Source organism: Coccinella septempunctata, chromosome 9 (assembly GCF_907165205.1).
Source record: "Coccinella septempunctata chromosome 9, icCocSept1.1, whole genome shotgun sequence".
Lineage (NCBI taxonomy): Eukaryota > Metazoa > Arthropoda > Insecta > Coleoptera > Coccinellidae > Coccinella > Coccinella septempunctata.
The window spans coordinates 12,022,046-12,038,938 of NC_058197.1; the positions used below are offsets into that span (position 1 = coordinate 12,022,046).

Below are 16,893 nucleotides of genomic sequence, written 5' to 3' on the forward strand. Positions count from 1 at the left end.
TAATTCATTAAGGAGATTATAGGTTCCTGCATTCCTCCTCAACCATAATCGAAAAACAAATTCTGTCACTTGGTCAGAAAATATTTTGAGTAGGTACCTACTGCTGAAAAAACTCGTAAGTCTGGGTATTTTTGTAAAATATCTATTTTAAAAATGTGTTAAACACATTCATAGCTTGAACGTAATATTACAATATGATTGCAAATATCAAGTCATTTTCCACCTATGCGGTACGTGACGTCGCTCGGCTGGATCCGAATTCACAGCTTCAATGGAATTTCATAATGCAATTGTAAAATCACAACTTTTATCTGCTTCTAGATTCATTCCGTGGCCAATCAAAACCTTTCCTGCAACTGGCACCTGCTCGTTGCCCAATCCCATATCCTATCGTAGATACTCACATTACTCACTAACTTTCTAACTTACCCCATAACCCAATTCATTCTGGAATGATCCACTGTGTCTTCAAGAACTCTGAAGTGCGAAGAGTTATACATGGTTCAGTTTTTTGTTTCCTATGATTTAGTTCTTTCAAGTTCCAAGTAATTCTGCCTTCCAAGTTCCTTCAAGGTTTCAAGTGTGTGACTAAAGAAATATATACTGGTAAGTAGATAGTTCACATTTTTTGAAAGCGATGTTTATTTTTTCGATTTGTGGTTTTCCTTTGGCAGATATTAATGAAAAAAATTGAACACCGCATGCATACAACTTATTATTCAATTATTCTGTATCGAAATATTGCCTATTGGATTCCTACTTATTTCATTTTTTTTTCAGGAATAAACCACCGATACGAATTCTTTATGGAAAAACGATATGTGTTTACGTTTACAACCTATGTATTCAGGGAGGCCCTCAATTTAATCTATGGAGATGTTCCGAGGGATGCATTTCAACATTCATCTGAATTATGGAAGTAAGTCAAGCACGACAAAAGCAAGTTTTATAGAAAACAAATTCATAAATTTATCTATTCCAGAAGATTGTGTTTTTTTTGTTAGAAGAAGACTAGGTATACTTTGTTTTTGAATTTTAATTTTATACTCTTATGATATGAACCGCTAAATAAGCGCATACTTATATCAATATTTTCAGAAGCTGATATTTCACAGTTGAATGCTTCACAATTATGTTGATTTTTTTTTATATTTTGAAAAAAATGTTTAATCATTTTAGGTGATATTTGTGGTTGTTGTTTTTGTTTGATGTTATGTTTCATATTGTTTTTTATATTGAAGATTATATTAATTTCATGTTGTGGTTGTTTTTTAACTGATATAATGTTTCAAATTTTTTCCATATTGATGACTATATTTTATGTTATAGTTGTTATTTTTAATTAATCTAATGTTTTTTTCCAATTGATGTATATTTTAGGCAGTGATTTTGCCAAATTTAGTTCTGTACAACTACTTTGATCAATAACAAAATAAAGACAATTATCCAGTAATTTTCATGGTTATTTCACGAAGTAATTTTAAAAAGGTGTGGGGTATTTCTACAATGAATTCTGGAATTTTAACAAATACTTGAAATTCACAATTAAATTCTGTGAATCTGCCCTGTTTATTTACAACATTATAGTATTTTACGGTCTAATTGATGCAAAATTTCACGACGTATTTTCGCGAGACCAAGAGGTGATATCCTGTAATTTTCCAAAATTTTTTAATTTTACAATTTATTTCTGTAAAAATCCTTTGCGAATTCACAGAATAAATGTAATTTTACAGTTGATACCATAAAATTCCATTGTGATTTCACAATGAGTATTCACAGGTTTAGTTTCTAGAAAAATCATTAGAAAAAATTTCATGTGAAATCACAACCAACTTGTGATTTATATTTTCTGTGATTTTACAAGGTTTTCGTTTCAGAATATTCCTTGTGAAATTCCAGTGATTATCGTTGGTCACAAATAACCCAAGATTTTCACTGTAATTTCACTATTTCGTTCTCTCAGTGTACGGTCGCGAAGTTTCAAAGTCAACGCCACCTAAGCAAAACGAGCGCGGTAAAAAACCGGTTCGTCTCTTTTCCACCGGCGAAAAATCGAGTGACCCGAGGCGATGCCTGAAAAAAAAAGGAACGAAATCTCAAACGAGCGCCAACGCCAACGTAGTTATTGAGAGGGGAGGTCAGTTATACGGGATACTTGGCCTCATCAAGGGAAAAATTCGGCCAAATTAAACTCAGATTTATATTATGAGTTACAGCAATTTCGTTGGTGATGAATATTGAATATTGTTCCCTCGATTTCTGGTTCATTTTCACCAATAATAATGAATCTAGCTCACATAACCCATTTAACACACCTGTGGATCTTTTAAACAGAGTTGCAATCAGCCAAAGCACCAAATTTTTCGAATTTAACATCATTATACGAGGAAAAATAAAGAATACTTTTATTTCCCAAAATGGTCAAATATTCATTATCGAACATTCTACTCACATTTAAGGGTTGGGTTTTTTTACTGTGAATTTCTAGTAATTTTATGGTTTGTAATGGTCATAACGAAGAAATCCAAAGATATGGGTGGAATTTGATGTTCGGAAAAATTTTAACAAACCAACGAAAAGCTATATTCCGAAAATTATTCCATTCGATAAAATCGTTTGTGAGATATAACTGAAAATAACATTTTTTACGGATTTTCAACAGCTTGTATCTTTTCACCCGAGCCGAATGGGAAAAAATGATGGAAGAAAAAAGTGTTTGTTTTGACCTCAGGTAAAATATACGTACAAGTCAAAGACTCACCCTGTATTGCTATATTTATTGAAATGTCGGAAATGGCTGTAGCGAGTATTGAGTATTGAGAATTGAGCACAAATATAATTGATAGAGATAGCTATTTCAGTAATAATCTTTTCAGAATTGTGGATAAAGTACAGTATTCTACTAATCACATCAATTATGTGGCAGATTTTGATTGGTAGTCGTATTAAAACCGAAAAACTCAACAATTATTCTTTCCCGAGTAGAATCCGTTAAACGCCAATTTCACCAAAGGAAATTATTGCATATGAACGTACTTGACTCCCTGTTTTATTTCTATAAATAGAGTGCAGATGCAAACGCAACCAATATTCAAACAATGAGAGACTCAATGACAACTGACTCATGTGAATGTATGTGGAGCATTGCGTTGGTCAATTGGAATATTGCGTAGAATTACCTGGTTTGTAATACCAGGATGCTAGGGATGAAAATTTTTTATAGAATTTGACGAAATTTTCAACTACAAAAGTTTGGGAAATTTTTTTTCTGCCTCATTCAGTTCACACTTCTCAGCAATTTTCGCACCATTTAGTTCAGTGTACATTTCTCAGGAAACCTATAGAGGGACAACAGATTTATTTTATTGTGAATCCTGCCCTGTTTCTTAATCGAATAAAGTGATTCTTTCAGAAAATGTAGGAAATACAACTTTAATAATGATAAATATTGGAAGTATAATATTCTTCAGTGATTCTTCTTGTAAGTTCTTTCCATAATATCCAGAACATGTTTAATGAGCGAGATATCTGGATGTCATCAGGGTGACCATGGAGTGTGATTAACAGTATCCTGTACAAATCTTTACATGGAACGTCTTGCAGTATGAAGACTGGTATTGAATTTTAATCAATCAATGTCCAAATTGCGATTTTCATGTCTTTGATTTAGTTTGAAATCCCAATCTTCATCGTGTTTATGATCGTATTGTAATTTTTTTATGTTAGCGACACTGAATTACATTTGATTTGTATTGGTCACAGTGAAATTGCATGTATACTGATTTAACAGTCTTAACCTAGCGGTTATTAATTTCCATAACTTGTTACCCCCTCGAATTTTCTCACGTAGATAATGCATCATCCCCAAACGGGACATCCACTCATCCAGCGCTATAATTAAACCATTCTCAAGACAAAAACTGTGTACATTGCCCACATTTTTCGTGAGAACAAACGCTTCCTCTTCCTCTGCTCCTTTTCATTCAAAGGAAATTTTCATTCTTCCTGACACATTCTCATTCTCTTACCTGCCCTGCCCCGATTTGCATGCGGATATAATTTGGGGTTAATTTTTTGCCTGAAACAATCGCGGATCGGTTGGGGTCCCTTGCCCTTCGCGCTCTCAAGGGTGGCCCAGAAATGATATGCATACGTGATTAATTTTTTAGTCGGTGGCTTCTGTTTGAAGTTTTTTTTCGATCGGGAGTAAATGAAAAGATATTCGCCGTTCAGTTTATTGAGTTCGAGTCCGGAATGGGAAATTTTCGCTCGTCATTTAGGGGGTTGGCTGGAACAGGTTTTGACAATGTCATTTTCACACACTTTGTTCCACGGTGGCAGCGAAAAAAATGAATGGGAAATCCGATGTCATCCCGGCAACGTTTTGTGACGCGATTGTATCAGACACAACTAAAGCATCTATACAACTTCTCGACTCGTTCGTTTTTTATCTGATGTACACCAACAGAATGAAGTATGTATAATAAATTTTCAGAATACAATATATTATCTTTTTGGAGATCTGTGGACAAAATTTAAAAATGTATTCATGAAAAATTGGACCGAAAGGGGTTGAAACTTGTCGGGAACTACGCGAAGATGTCCAAAACTGCCGAAACAAACGGAGATAACGATCCAAGAAGGACGTTTAGCTAATTCCCGCTCCGTTTGTTTGGAATCGCGAACGATTTCATGTTTAAGTCTCACTAGCATCGTCGATGCAACAATTTCACCCGGATTTAGGTGGAAATTATTTGGAAAATTGGCAGTAAAGGATAATTTTACCTTCTGTTGTTCCTGAATGATTCGATGTCCAAATGAACCTCTCGAAAATTACCGCAAAACACGAATATTATTAAAACTCGCGAGAAGGAACGAGCGAAAGCGCCATCTAGAAAGGGGTGAATTTTTATGGGTGTTTCACATAACATCTTGAGAAATTCTTTGGGAAAATTGGACGTGTACAAAATGAAGCTTTCTGATTGTTAATCTAATTTGTTTTAATAGATTTAACCAAAGGTTATGTGCGTAAAAATATCCTGAATTCATCTAGGATATATTGATCTGATGAGATTTATATTAGGGTGGATGGAAAAGGAGTAAATAATAATTGTAAAAATTTTCAACCCCTATTGTTTGCACAGTTTCGAGAGATGAAGGTGTTGGAGTGAAGAATAATCGGCTACTTTTATTCATGAATGGACGTTTGAATTAAATCCTCCCTCCACCCCCTCAGAACGAAATGATTCTGTCAGATTAATATGGAGGAGTCAAAAATTCAATAAATTTAATATTATTAGGCCTGGACGCTTCGCATATACAAAATAAATATGTCATTCATTTTTTTCATTTCATCCCCAAAATTTCCCTGTCAGAATTTTTTTACCACTGTTTTGTATATTTCTTTCATAATTCTGGAATTTCAATTATTTCTTAGTACATTTTAATTTTCATACTTTTTTGTAGCGCAATAATTCGAATAAATGTAGAAATAATGATATAAATACTTTAGATAATTCAGCAGATTTTGTGTTCAATTTTTTTTAAATTTTATCCTTTAAATTCGATTCTTGGAAATTGTTTCTACACGTTGGTATACTTTCATTCCGATAGCGTTTATTGAATGAAAATGAGAGGAATTCATTTGATCACAACTGAGGAGCACCAAAAAATATTTTTGAGATTTTCTTGAAAATTTTTTTTTACCCCCTAAAACCTTAGTCTGTCAATATGAAACGTTGAGGTGAAAACATTGTATAAATCTAAGACATTCATTCAAGTTTAATGCTTCAAAACCGCGTTTTCGCGAAAAAACCGCCAGAAACGTAGGGGTTGATTTTTTTCCCGATTTTCACCCCTAAAATGAGAAATGAGACGTGACGTTATCCAGAATCACGGCGCAATTTTCGAGATACTCCAGCCGTGAGATACATGAATCAGTTCACACAGAATAACGCCCAATCGTCGTCGGTGCGAACAGGGTGCAAATTTTCGCCCCGGGCCACCCCATCTAAAACCAATACTTATTGACACCCTCGTCCGATGAAAAAGTCCCCCATTCGTTCACCGCGTCGTTATTAAATATTGAATTGTGTCAATTTGTTTTCCGAGGGGTGGACGAAAAAAATGGAAGCGCATAATAAGGGTGACTGGGGGTGGTTCACTGTTAGGGGGTCATTTTTCTGGAAACTTTGAAAGTTGAATTTCTTCAATCTTCTTTTTCTTGAGAATAATTTGGTTTGAAAAACACCAGAAAATTAACGGGGGCAAAAAGTTAACAGTATATTCCAGGAGATATCCATATTGGAATAACGAAATTATTACCTGTTCATTTTATATGTACTTATAGAATTTGAGAAATGAATGTTTTCAATTGGTTGATTGCGATGCCATTAGTAAAACTACCCTACGGAGTTCAATTCATTGCTTTTCTGTTCTGTCAGTTGTTTCAACATTTGTCGAAATAATCAATATGTACATACATTAAAATAATATCCCTTGTCATATACATACACATAATTTTTTTTTTTGGAATAAACTCCATTTTCCAAGGAGTGAAATAATGCTTCCACACTCATTGGTGGATATACTCAATAATTGATATGATAATTTAACTGAGATTTCATTTCATTTTTTTCGATGATTTAAAGTTAAAATTTGATCAATTAATAATTGCGTTTAAATTTTCAATTTTTGAATGCCCTTCTTCACTTTTCCAAAGCAAACAACGGAAATTGTACATAAAACATGAAATTAAAATTAAAATTCAAAATAGAGACAACTGTTTTTGAATTTTTTATAAAACAACCCCTAATTTCAAGCGTAAATTAAAAACCATAAATTTCAATAATTTAATAGAATATTATTCTTGTGGTATTTTTCGATGAAATCTCATAAGCATATGCTTTTTTTTTCTGAGGAATATTTCATATTTTAAGCGGAATTTAAATATTTGATAATTAGATCTACTGTACTTTATTCAAACTCAAAATTAGTGCATTGCACTGATTATTATTTAATAATCTTTGAGTAAAGTTGAAGCAGAAAAATTATCAAGGCCGGCAGTAGGTTTTTGGAATATTGTAGATGAGGATTATTATTTTTTCTCGTGCTAAATTCCAAAGGTTTATTGTTGAGAGCAGTAAATCAAAAGTGAATATCAATCGGGGATATTCAATTTTTATGTTGTGTTGATGTGAACATTTTATTGAGAAGTAAATACAACTGCTGAAGATTTATTATTCATTCAGCTATCTCGGTCAAGAATTATAAGTGAGTACCAGACAGGATTGATCATAAAATATAATCAGACAACCAGAGAATGGTTATTAAACTTAGGAATTGGAATCGTTAGATTTTTCCGTTTTCAGTTAATTTATATCTATAATATTCTACTGTGATTTTCATCACAGAAAAATCTATTTTGAGTATTATAAACTGAAATTTTCATATTTTGGAATCAGATTCGCTTCAAAAGCATATTTATTTTTCCTGTCTGTTTCTATATATATATATATATATATTCGCGTGCAGGCTTCCTTTGGAATTTATTTCTTTCTTCCTTACCCTACAGCTGCCTGACGATGAAAAATGGATGAAAACCCAACAAATAACTTTCCTATGTAACATTTTTCAACATATCGAGCGCTTTTCATTATACTGGTACGTCTTGGTACAAATATGCGTATCAAACATAGAAAATTGCATCCCATACCCCATAACCGTCTCTCTCCCACTCGGGAAGCTTCTATCGCCTTCTCTCTCCTCTCCCCCGGATCGTGGTGTGCGTGAAAGGCCTTCTAGATCCTTATCGTTTTTGCAGTTCGTTTTATTTTTGAATCAAATTGTCCGTAGTTGTAACCAAGTTATATTTTATATCGCTATAACTTCATCTTTTATATCTTTCGAAACAGGATTCTTCTGAATCGTAAAACGATACGGAATTGGTATTTTATTGCCTTGGTCGAGGCATTTTTTTTCCGATTTTTCCAATTTAAGTGCTAGGCGGGAACGACCACAAGTGGAAAAGCTATTTTTTCTATTGAGGACATCAAATAACGATGAAATTACTGGTGTTTCACACGTGATTCAATAAAGTAAACGTGAGAATATAAATTCGCATTTTGATTCTAGGATTTTGATAATATTTCCTATTCTTGAACAGTTTGAAATTCGTTAATTGAGTGAAAAATTGTATCTTCCCCAAAATTTGAATATGAATAAATGATAATAACTTCAATTCATATTATGAGAAATATTAGAATTTCTTGAAAATATTGATGGATATAAATTTGTAATATTTATGTTCATTTAATATAAGCGTAGGTATATCACTCAATGAATTGTAACAAATAAATGAAGTTATTAAATAGCCGTACACACATTAAATTAGTTTTTATACATTGTTGGGCATAGATCTGGAATTTTTGAAAGCTCACGAAAAATGATATCCCACCATAATCTCTATATTTTTTTATTTTCTTGTCATTAGAAGAAACACACAATTTTCTTGAAAAAAAAAAATTATAGTTTCCCAACCAATAACTAGAAATTAAAACTAACACGATGAAACACGTTTACTGAGTTCCGACTGTATTTATTTTATAGCCATAAAATTGAATATTTTTCTCCACCCCCTTAGCCGATCCCTTCCCAACAGCTCGCAAAAAAATGAATCTACCTTAGTGTTAATTTTATTTTTGTCTCATGCTTATCTGGAACTTCAGTCCAGTTTTTAAATTTGCTTTGAAAACAACAGAATAGATATACCCTGAATAAAATAAAAATAAAGACTATGTTAAGATTCGTTTCCTCCAAAAAAAATCGTTAAAATTATCGTGTTATATGAAATAAAATATTCTAATTATTTAAATATTTAATTTCTTTTGTCCCCGATTTTTTCGACGCAAACCAATTAATTTGGGACTCGAAATTTGCATTAAGAAACTTAAATACGAAACGAAAAAAATTCTTCAGGAACATTCGTGACAAAAAAATTCTAAATTGAATTTAAAATTTGAAAATGAGGTATTAAAATATACTCAACTATGGTTGAAATCAAAATTCGGTTATAGATCCGAAAAAAATCGTTCTGAACTTATTGGTTAGTTAAATTAAATTTGTTATAATTAAATTGAAAAAATAGGTCTCAAAACAGGGATTTACTGAAACATCATGACATTCATTGCACATTTTTCATGTTAACAAGGTTAACGCAAAATAATTAATTTTAAGTTTCCTTCACAATAGCGTCTAAAAATATAATTATGGAGAAATGGTGAAATTCCTATTTGTATGAATCGGTTGTAAAATGTCTTCTGCCAAACATCCAGTACATTTATAATTGATGGATAATGATAGTTAAAGCATCGATTGTGTAAGCAATTTCAACACAACTATCATATTTTTTATGTTTATTTTATATGCAAATTTTCGAACTTCGGCTTCGGTGAAAACCTGAAATATCTCTTAGGAGAATCATTTTCGTCTCCCGCAATTAGTAAGATGCCATCGACGAGCACTCAAACGCATATTTTCCCCAACGATATAATCAAAAATATAAAATTATCGCGATATTGGCACCAATTACTTTTTAATCACTTCAATGAGGATTTAGCGCATTAATTAATTGAAGAAACCGTTGGAGAATATTTCGTGATCTCGTGTTTCTGTTGTGTATTTGTGTGTGTTTGATACTCACCTCTTTTCGACATGTCAATTTCCAATACCCCATACATGTCATTATAAAATTTTCAAAATGGAAACAAAGCAAGGCAGGATGGTGGGTTTATGCATGCAATCTACTCAACGGTTCCCGAATATCCGAGCAACAATTCAAAACGATTAGATATCGATAATTTTTCAAGTGATCAGTTCTGATTTCAATTTATAAAATTTTGTATGATATACGTATGAGTGACGATTTTTTATGGAACATCACTTTATTTTCAAAAAATACTGTTCATCAATTAATTATGTCTCATCAGAAAAAAAAGAGGTTATGGCTGCTGTTTGTCATTTGTCAATTGTCAAAATTTTATGTCTTTCGAATTGATTAGTTGGTGAACAGTATTTTTTGGAATTTTCGAGTTTAGGGTTGGAATTTAAGCAGCAATTATGGAAGAGTACTCTACACGATTGAACAAGATCCAACTCACTCGCTGCAGGGTTGTCCAGCATTCTTCGAGGGTCCTTTCGCTGATAGAAGAGGAGGATGTATTCCTTTGGAGACTCATATCCGGCAGTGTTAGTTGGGAGAGCAACTATTCCAAAGATATTAGTACAATGAAGGATTAAATAAGTCTGAAAACCATTAGCTGGATTTTGAAAACAATTCGAACAATCCATTGAACGATTGACGGATGAATCCAGTGATGATTTTCAGTGGCGATACGAACCACAGACACAACACCACAAACATGCTCGAAAAAAAATTGTTGAAATAAACAAGAAAACAGAAACCAAATAAAGAAAAACGATAAAGTAATACGTCCAAACAAGGGTCAATTAGACGAAGAACCTTTTGAGCGACATAATAGTTCCAACTTCGACACTATCAAAACTTCCTCGACGCAGAAGACGTCCAACAGACCACGTGGTTTCCCAGCCGTCGGAAACTCTCTTTTCACTTCGAGACGTCGCCGCTTAGATGGCGCCTTAGTACGGACGTTAGGAAATTAGCGTGAAGCGATCTGAATCTACCGAATCTACTTTTTTTTTTTGAATCGTGGTCGTTTTGCTCGGACGAACACGGAGGAGGATGTGAGATATAACGTGAGGGACAGTGGCGTCCGGTACCTTAATAACCACTTTTAAATTTTCACGTTTGTAAAAAATAATTGATACTTTGGAAGGTAGTAATCATTCGAAAAAAATCTTGAGATCGTTTTATTAGGTACCATTCTTTCTGCCTGGTTAATTTCGACATATGTTACCGACATATGCTAAGGGGGCCAGCGGTCAGCTTGGTTGTTGCACTTCGGAGTGAAGATGCATGATTTAGGCCTATTTAAGGCTATTATACACATCCTCTGGACCATTGGCAATGGGCCGTACTCAATATTTGATAAGAGCACACTAAATTCTAATGAATTCAAGACTTCGATTACGAATTCTTTTGTAATAACTATTATTATTATTTTCAAAATGTTAAAAAACAAGAAAATGGAGAGAAAACGGATCCCCTTTTTCATATTTGTGGCTTGATGTATAACAGTGTATGAGCAAAATACTTTTTTAACGTTTCTCCATTTCTTGGCATTTTTTTAAAAATTAATTCAAACAATTTGTTTGTTAGTAAAAACAATTCTGGTTGAGCTCAGTCAGTTTTATTAGAATAAATGAATATTATTATTGATGCAGATATGAGAATATTCAATTTTGTATCCATTAATTTTATGCCTTAGATATTTTGCTTCGTTAAATAGAAAAACTTTGTGATCAAGATTTCATAAGTTTTTTCGATATTTTTTTAGTTTTGCATATTGAGAACATCAATTATAGAAATTTTTTGAGTAATTCGTTTGAAAAATGTATCGAAATCAATACACATTCATTTTAATTTATCGACATTACTTTTAAAACGCTAGGAACTGTTCCTCTTCAAGCAAGTACTGTTTGGAGACGCAAAAAATAAGAGAAATAAAAGTAAATAATAAATGAAATAAATCACAATAAGTTTGTTAGAGTTATTTAAGGTCTCACCTGTATGTCGTTGACCAGTTTCTCGTGCAATTTTTCGGGCGAATTCTGCCCGCTGCCCAGATGGTGCTGAGTCATCTGCGCCAAGTGCTGCTGAGCCAGCGCGTGCGCATGCGCCGCCTGCAGATTGTGATGCTGAGTATTCGGACTGCCCATCTGCGGCGTGTGCTGCTGGTTCTGCCCGTTGTTCTGAGGCTGCTGCTGCTGTTGCTGCTGATGATTGTTGGACTGCTGCGACATCTGACTGTTGGGCGTCATCTGCTGAGCATTCTGAGGCGTCTGCGGGTGCGAATTGGGCGTGTTGGATTGCTGCGGCTGCTGCAGCTGGCCCTGCTGCTGACCCTGCTGGTTCTGCTGTTGCTGCTGCATCGTCATCTGGTTCTGAGACATCACGTGGTTCTGGTTTTGCGAGGAGGTGCTGTGCTGAGATGGCGAATGGGCCGGTATGGAGTTAGCGCTCCCCGGCACCGGGGAATTCTGGTTGGAGTTGCTCAGGTTCTGAGCCATCATCTGAGGCGGCCCCCTGGCCTGGTTCCAGAAGTCGTTGTTCATCTTGAATACCGGTCTGTTGTTCACCTCTGTCATTGGCGGTATCTGTAGCGACAGAGGCGTTGCCCTCAAGTCGAGCGCGGTATTCTCTTGAATTTTGAAGGAATTCTGCAGCCACTTCGCTACAAGATTCTCATGTTCGACTTTGATATTGTTGATGAGCGTCTGTTCCTCCGTGTTGAAGATTTTCGAGAAATTGTCCAAAATTTCGGAATTTTGGCCTATTTTTAGGCCGTCGGTGCGACGTTCTTCACAACGAGGAAATTTTGCACTTTATATTGCACTGTTCTCCTGAGACGTTTCTGTGGTACGAAACGTCACGCGCGATTCTTTCGTCGATCGCTGTACTTTGGCTACTAGATTTCGAATGAGCCTCGTGCTTTAGGGGTGCTGGTATCACCTCTTCCTATGTCTGTCTTTGTTCGTTGTTTTTTTCACCAACAGCTGTGTTTCTTTCAACTGATGATAAACGTGATGGTCCCTTTTAAATACCAGTGTACTTAGGGTCCAATGGGGGTTGTTAATCTGAAAATTGAGGACCACCATGTAGCAATTTTATCAATCAAATGATTAAAAATTAACGCATGCTTTTAAATTAATCATATCAATTTTTCTCTCGAATATGCACTTCTGGACGTACAATATAATATTAATTCATATGTTAATAGGGGCATCAAATATTTTTACCTTGAAGAATATACTGAGCGTTAAATAATACGTTCTGGTGAAAATTCTGACCTTACATTTCAAACTCTTTATATAGACCCATTTTTCAATAATTTTTGAAAAAATGAAGTATATCAGAGAATTGTGAAGACTTTGCGACTGTCATATTTTCGAATGAAATTAAAACGATAAAATTATATTATTTATAAAATTATTCCTGAATTATAATGAATATCATTCATTTTTGGCAGCTTTTTTTACCAAATTTAAATTAATAATTTTCGCAAACAATTATCAAAAGAAATAGATGTCTCGAAATATGATTATGATAAGCCTTAGATATTTCTATTTCTTAAAATATTGGCGGTAAAATTCTAAAGTTGTTATATTACAAAAAGAGGGTAATTTTACAGGAAGGTTGTAACTTGCTTGGAATCTTTCACCATTTCTGGTAGGTTTGACTGAGAATTAAGGACACACTAAAAAAATACGTGTTTCTCAAAATTTCCCCCGTAAACTATCCCCGGTAACTAGATGTCATTCAGCAATTAGACAATTTGTTCATTATTACATAACAGTTATGAAGAGAATACTTGTCCCCTTGAAATTTCATGTTTAAATTTATCTACAACGCTGTCAAAAAAAGACCTCACACTTATGCATAGCGTTGATTACTTTTGAGGTTGCTTCATGAAACGATTAGTTTATATTGCGGAAGTACAACATTTTTCGTGTACTCTATCGACTTTGAAGTAACGAATCGACTGTTTCTCCTTGTTTTATTGGGCATCTTATTATCAATTAAATAAGATGGATTGAATCGTGTTTCTTGACGTTTTCAATGTAAAGTGTCACCGAATAGTAATTTTTTCCAAGGAAAATGACAAGATTAGTTTAATTTATATTTCCAATTATTGCGGGTACTAATTATCTACCGATTTTATACGGCATTACGCACAATTGATATTTGCTGTTTCACTTCGATACATAAATGTTATAACAAATTTTTTCTGGTAGGGATGAAGTTATAGGTTGATTGGTTTTGATCGAAAATTAACCAATTTTCACGTGGGATTAATATATTTTTTAGTTTCGATAATAGTACACGAAGTAGGGATTTAAAATCATTTCAATTACCATGTGTTTAAGGGAAAATAGAATGTCATATTGTCAATAAATTCGTCCGAAATTAATATTGAATTTTGGTGAAATAATCGAAAGAGCCCCTTCATTCTATTTTATATTTCAAAAGGCAGTGTGGCCAAGAATTTCAGTAGTAACTTTCAATAATTTCCATCATCACTTCAATTTTTGCTATTCTGTTCTAATAAAAGCAGTATCATTCTGAACTCTGAAACAGTAGAATGTAATGGAAGAATTTTCAATGATAATTCCTGAAATTATTTTGCTAATATTGCTGGAGTAAAAATCTACAAAATTTTGACAAATACACGAGCTAGTAATTCGCGAAGTTTTAGTGTAAACTCATTATGCCATTTGAATTTTCACGGTAAATTTTAAGGATTCAAGCTGATTTGTTTATATTGTCAGAAGACAGTTGTGTTCAATTTTTCGAAGACTTTTAGCATCCAGAATAACGATAAAATCAGGGTTAGATTTCCGATTAAAAAGATCTAGTAGCTACGTCCATGATCCTAGCAACAAAATCTATCAACTCACATTCGGAAAATATTGCACGTTATCCGGAAATATCACAAACACAATCGAAGAAACCACTGAATTTCCACGTAAAACACAACTAGACCGCGTAAATCTACCGACGGTTGATGATCACTTTCGTTCACGAAAAATTCGAACTTTGAAAATACCCGGAAACTTTGAACTTGAGTGTCGCAAGTACGTTGAACGAAGAGCGTCGCGACGCTACCAGACGCCAAGAAAGTTAGGATATAACTAAGAAACCGACGGATTCTAGAAGACGCCTCGCGTCGTAGGAGAGCGCCTTCAAACTAAGAATTTAAGGGAGCAATTCACATTGACGGAGACGAAAATACCCAAGTCTTACGCGAGGGAGTGAAACGAAACAAAAATACTGATAAGGAACGATGAAGACGACACTATACAAGTGCAACATGTCGAACAGAGACCCCCAACGTACGTAAGGGTTGCGACTGAGACCGATATACGCAAGTAAACTGCGCCAGAGGGAGAAGAAAGAACGTTAGATTTCGTTCTTGAAGTAACGGCAACCGCGCACGCGTCTCCGTAGAGATTCCAGGGGAAATAAGGAGTGATTCCTTTCCCCCCCTACTTTTAATCTACAAGAAAAAAGCTCCTTCTCATTTTTTCTCATCCCCTCCAACGGCGAAGGAGGGGAAGCCCGGACGGCGAACAGGGTGTTTTAAGGGATGATTTCAGAAGGAGAATAGTGACCACTCGTTCACGAGGGTGGGATGGGGTGTTATTATCACGAAGGAACTGGCCCGGCGGGTTTTCTGGAGTTTGTTCAGCTAGGGGTTGACAGGTGGATTTTTTGTGGTAATGAGGGGTTGTTCTCATGCATCCTTCCGGGATTCCTCCTTGTACTAAGAGTTCTGTTAACCTACACCGATAATTAGTGACTTTTATTCACCTGAAGCAATTCATAGTGAGTTAGAGAAATTTCTGACCATATTTTCCGATAGAGACGTTTTTAAAAGCACCCTTAAATGAAATCAATTTTTCTTAAAACTCATCTCAAGTTAGGAATTTAATTTATACGAATTTCATGAAATTAGTTGTGTGGATTCTTGTGAATTTTCAAAAATATCCGCAGTAGTGGAGATTAAAACGAATTAATGAATTTAAATTCATGCTTTGCAAGAATAATTATAACGCAAGTTACAGTAATCATATCTCATAAATGATATATCATTTCGACATAAAATCAAATCGAAGAAAATATAATGATTATTCTTTACAAGAGAATTTTTTAAAAGTAATAAAATTCCATGCTTGGGAAAATTTTGAAATAATAATTTTCTTCGATATAAACTAATGAAAAAAAAAGTTACCCTACTCATAAAAGGGTCCAGCAAAGTAATCGAATGCGCATTTTTTCTCACACATACTAGCTTCTCTATGATAATGGTGCATCTAAAAATAATCCATCTATCAACGACTGAAAGCTCTGTTGATTAAACGAAATAGGCAAAGATCTCAATGACCTGCGATATGTATGAATATTCCATTTTATCCTTGAAAAAGACTAATAAATTTTTCACACATACTCAGTTCAAACTAAAAGTGTAATTTATTCCTAAGATATACTGAAGATTTTCTACTCGAAATTTTCATCAGGTAATTATCACGAATAGTCTTCAAGAGAAGCGGAGATTTCCTTAAGCGTAACAGGAAAGCGATTTTCCTGAGATGAGAAAGATTTTACTGAACCGCGATACAGCTAGATGGCGCTACTTATCAGATTATATCTTCATCTGTGTCACCTTCCCTTTCGTTAAAATCGTTCGAAATTCTGAATAATAAGTGAATCTTAATACTGAAGGAAAATTTGAATGTTATATAGGGATATTTTTTCAGAAGGACTTACCAATAAGCTTTCTTCAGAATGAAAATTAATGAAACTGTATTTTCAACTGACAAAAATGATATTATGCTTTCCAGAAAAAGCTGCGACGACTGAAAAAGGTTTGAAACTTTCAATATTTTCCGAGTGAAAATTTTTACTAGTAAAACTGCGAATTTTGTAATTTCATGAGTGGGATACCTGAGTTTGGTAATAGCTATTCGAGTTCTTGTGTCCTTTACTTACATGGTAAAATATATCCAGAATTAATGGAATAAATTCAATTCCCTTGTTCTAATTTAAATGGAAATATCGAAAAACTTGCACTTTCGTACGTTTCTTACACTTCAATCCAAAGTACTTTTTATGTTATTTTTGTTATTACAAGCAATTACACGATATTCAAACGATATATCTCAATTTATAGCGTTGTTAACATGAAGAAGTTT

At 34.0% G+C, this 16,893-nt stretch overlaps 1 protein-coding gene across 15 annotated transcripts in view; it reads right to left on the bottom strand.

The window, feature by feature from the left end:
- Positions 1-16,893, bottom strand: part of LOC123319852 (zinc finger protein 135-like) — a 122,640-nt gene that overhangs the window by 69,060 nt on the left and 36,687 nt on the right. For 14 of the 15 annotated variants that reach the window (XM_044906840.1, XM_044906841.1, XM_044906849.1 and 11 more), the window contains 2 exons: positions 11,707-12,777; positions 10,161-10,265 (listed from right to left, as the gene is read on the bottom strand). In XM_044906840.1, coding sequence (XP_044762775.1) covers positions 10,161-10,265; positions 11,707-12,288 — 687 coding nt within the window. In that variant the 5' untranslated portion in view covers positions 12,289-12,777. The remainder of the gene's footprint in view (positions 1-10,160; positions 10,266-11,706; positions 12,778-16,893) is intronic. The other variant, XM_044906850.1, reaches the window with a different exon arrangement.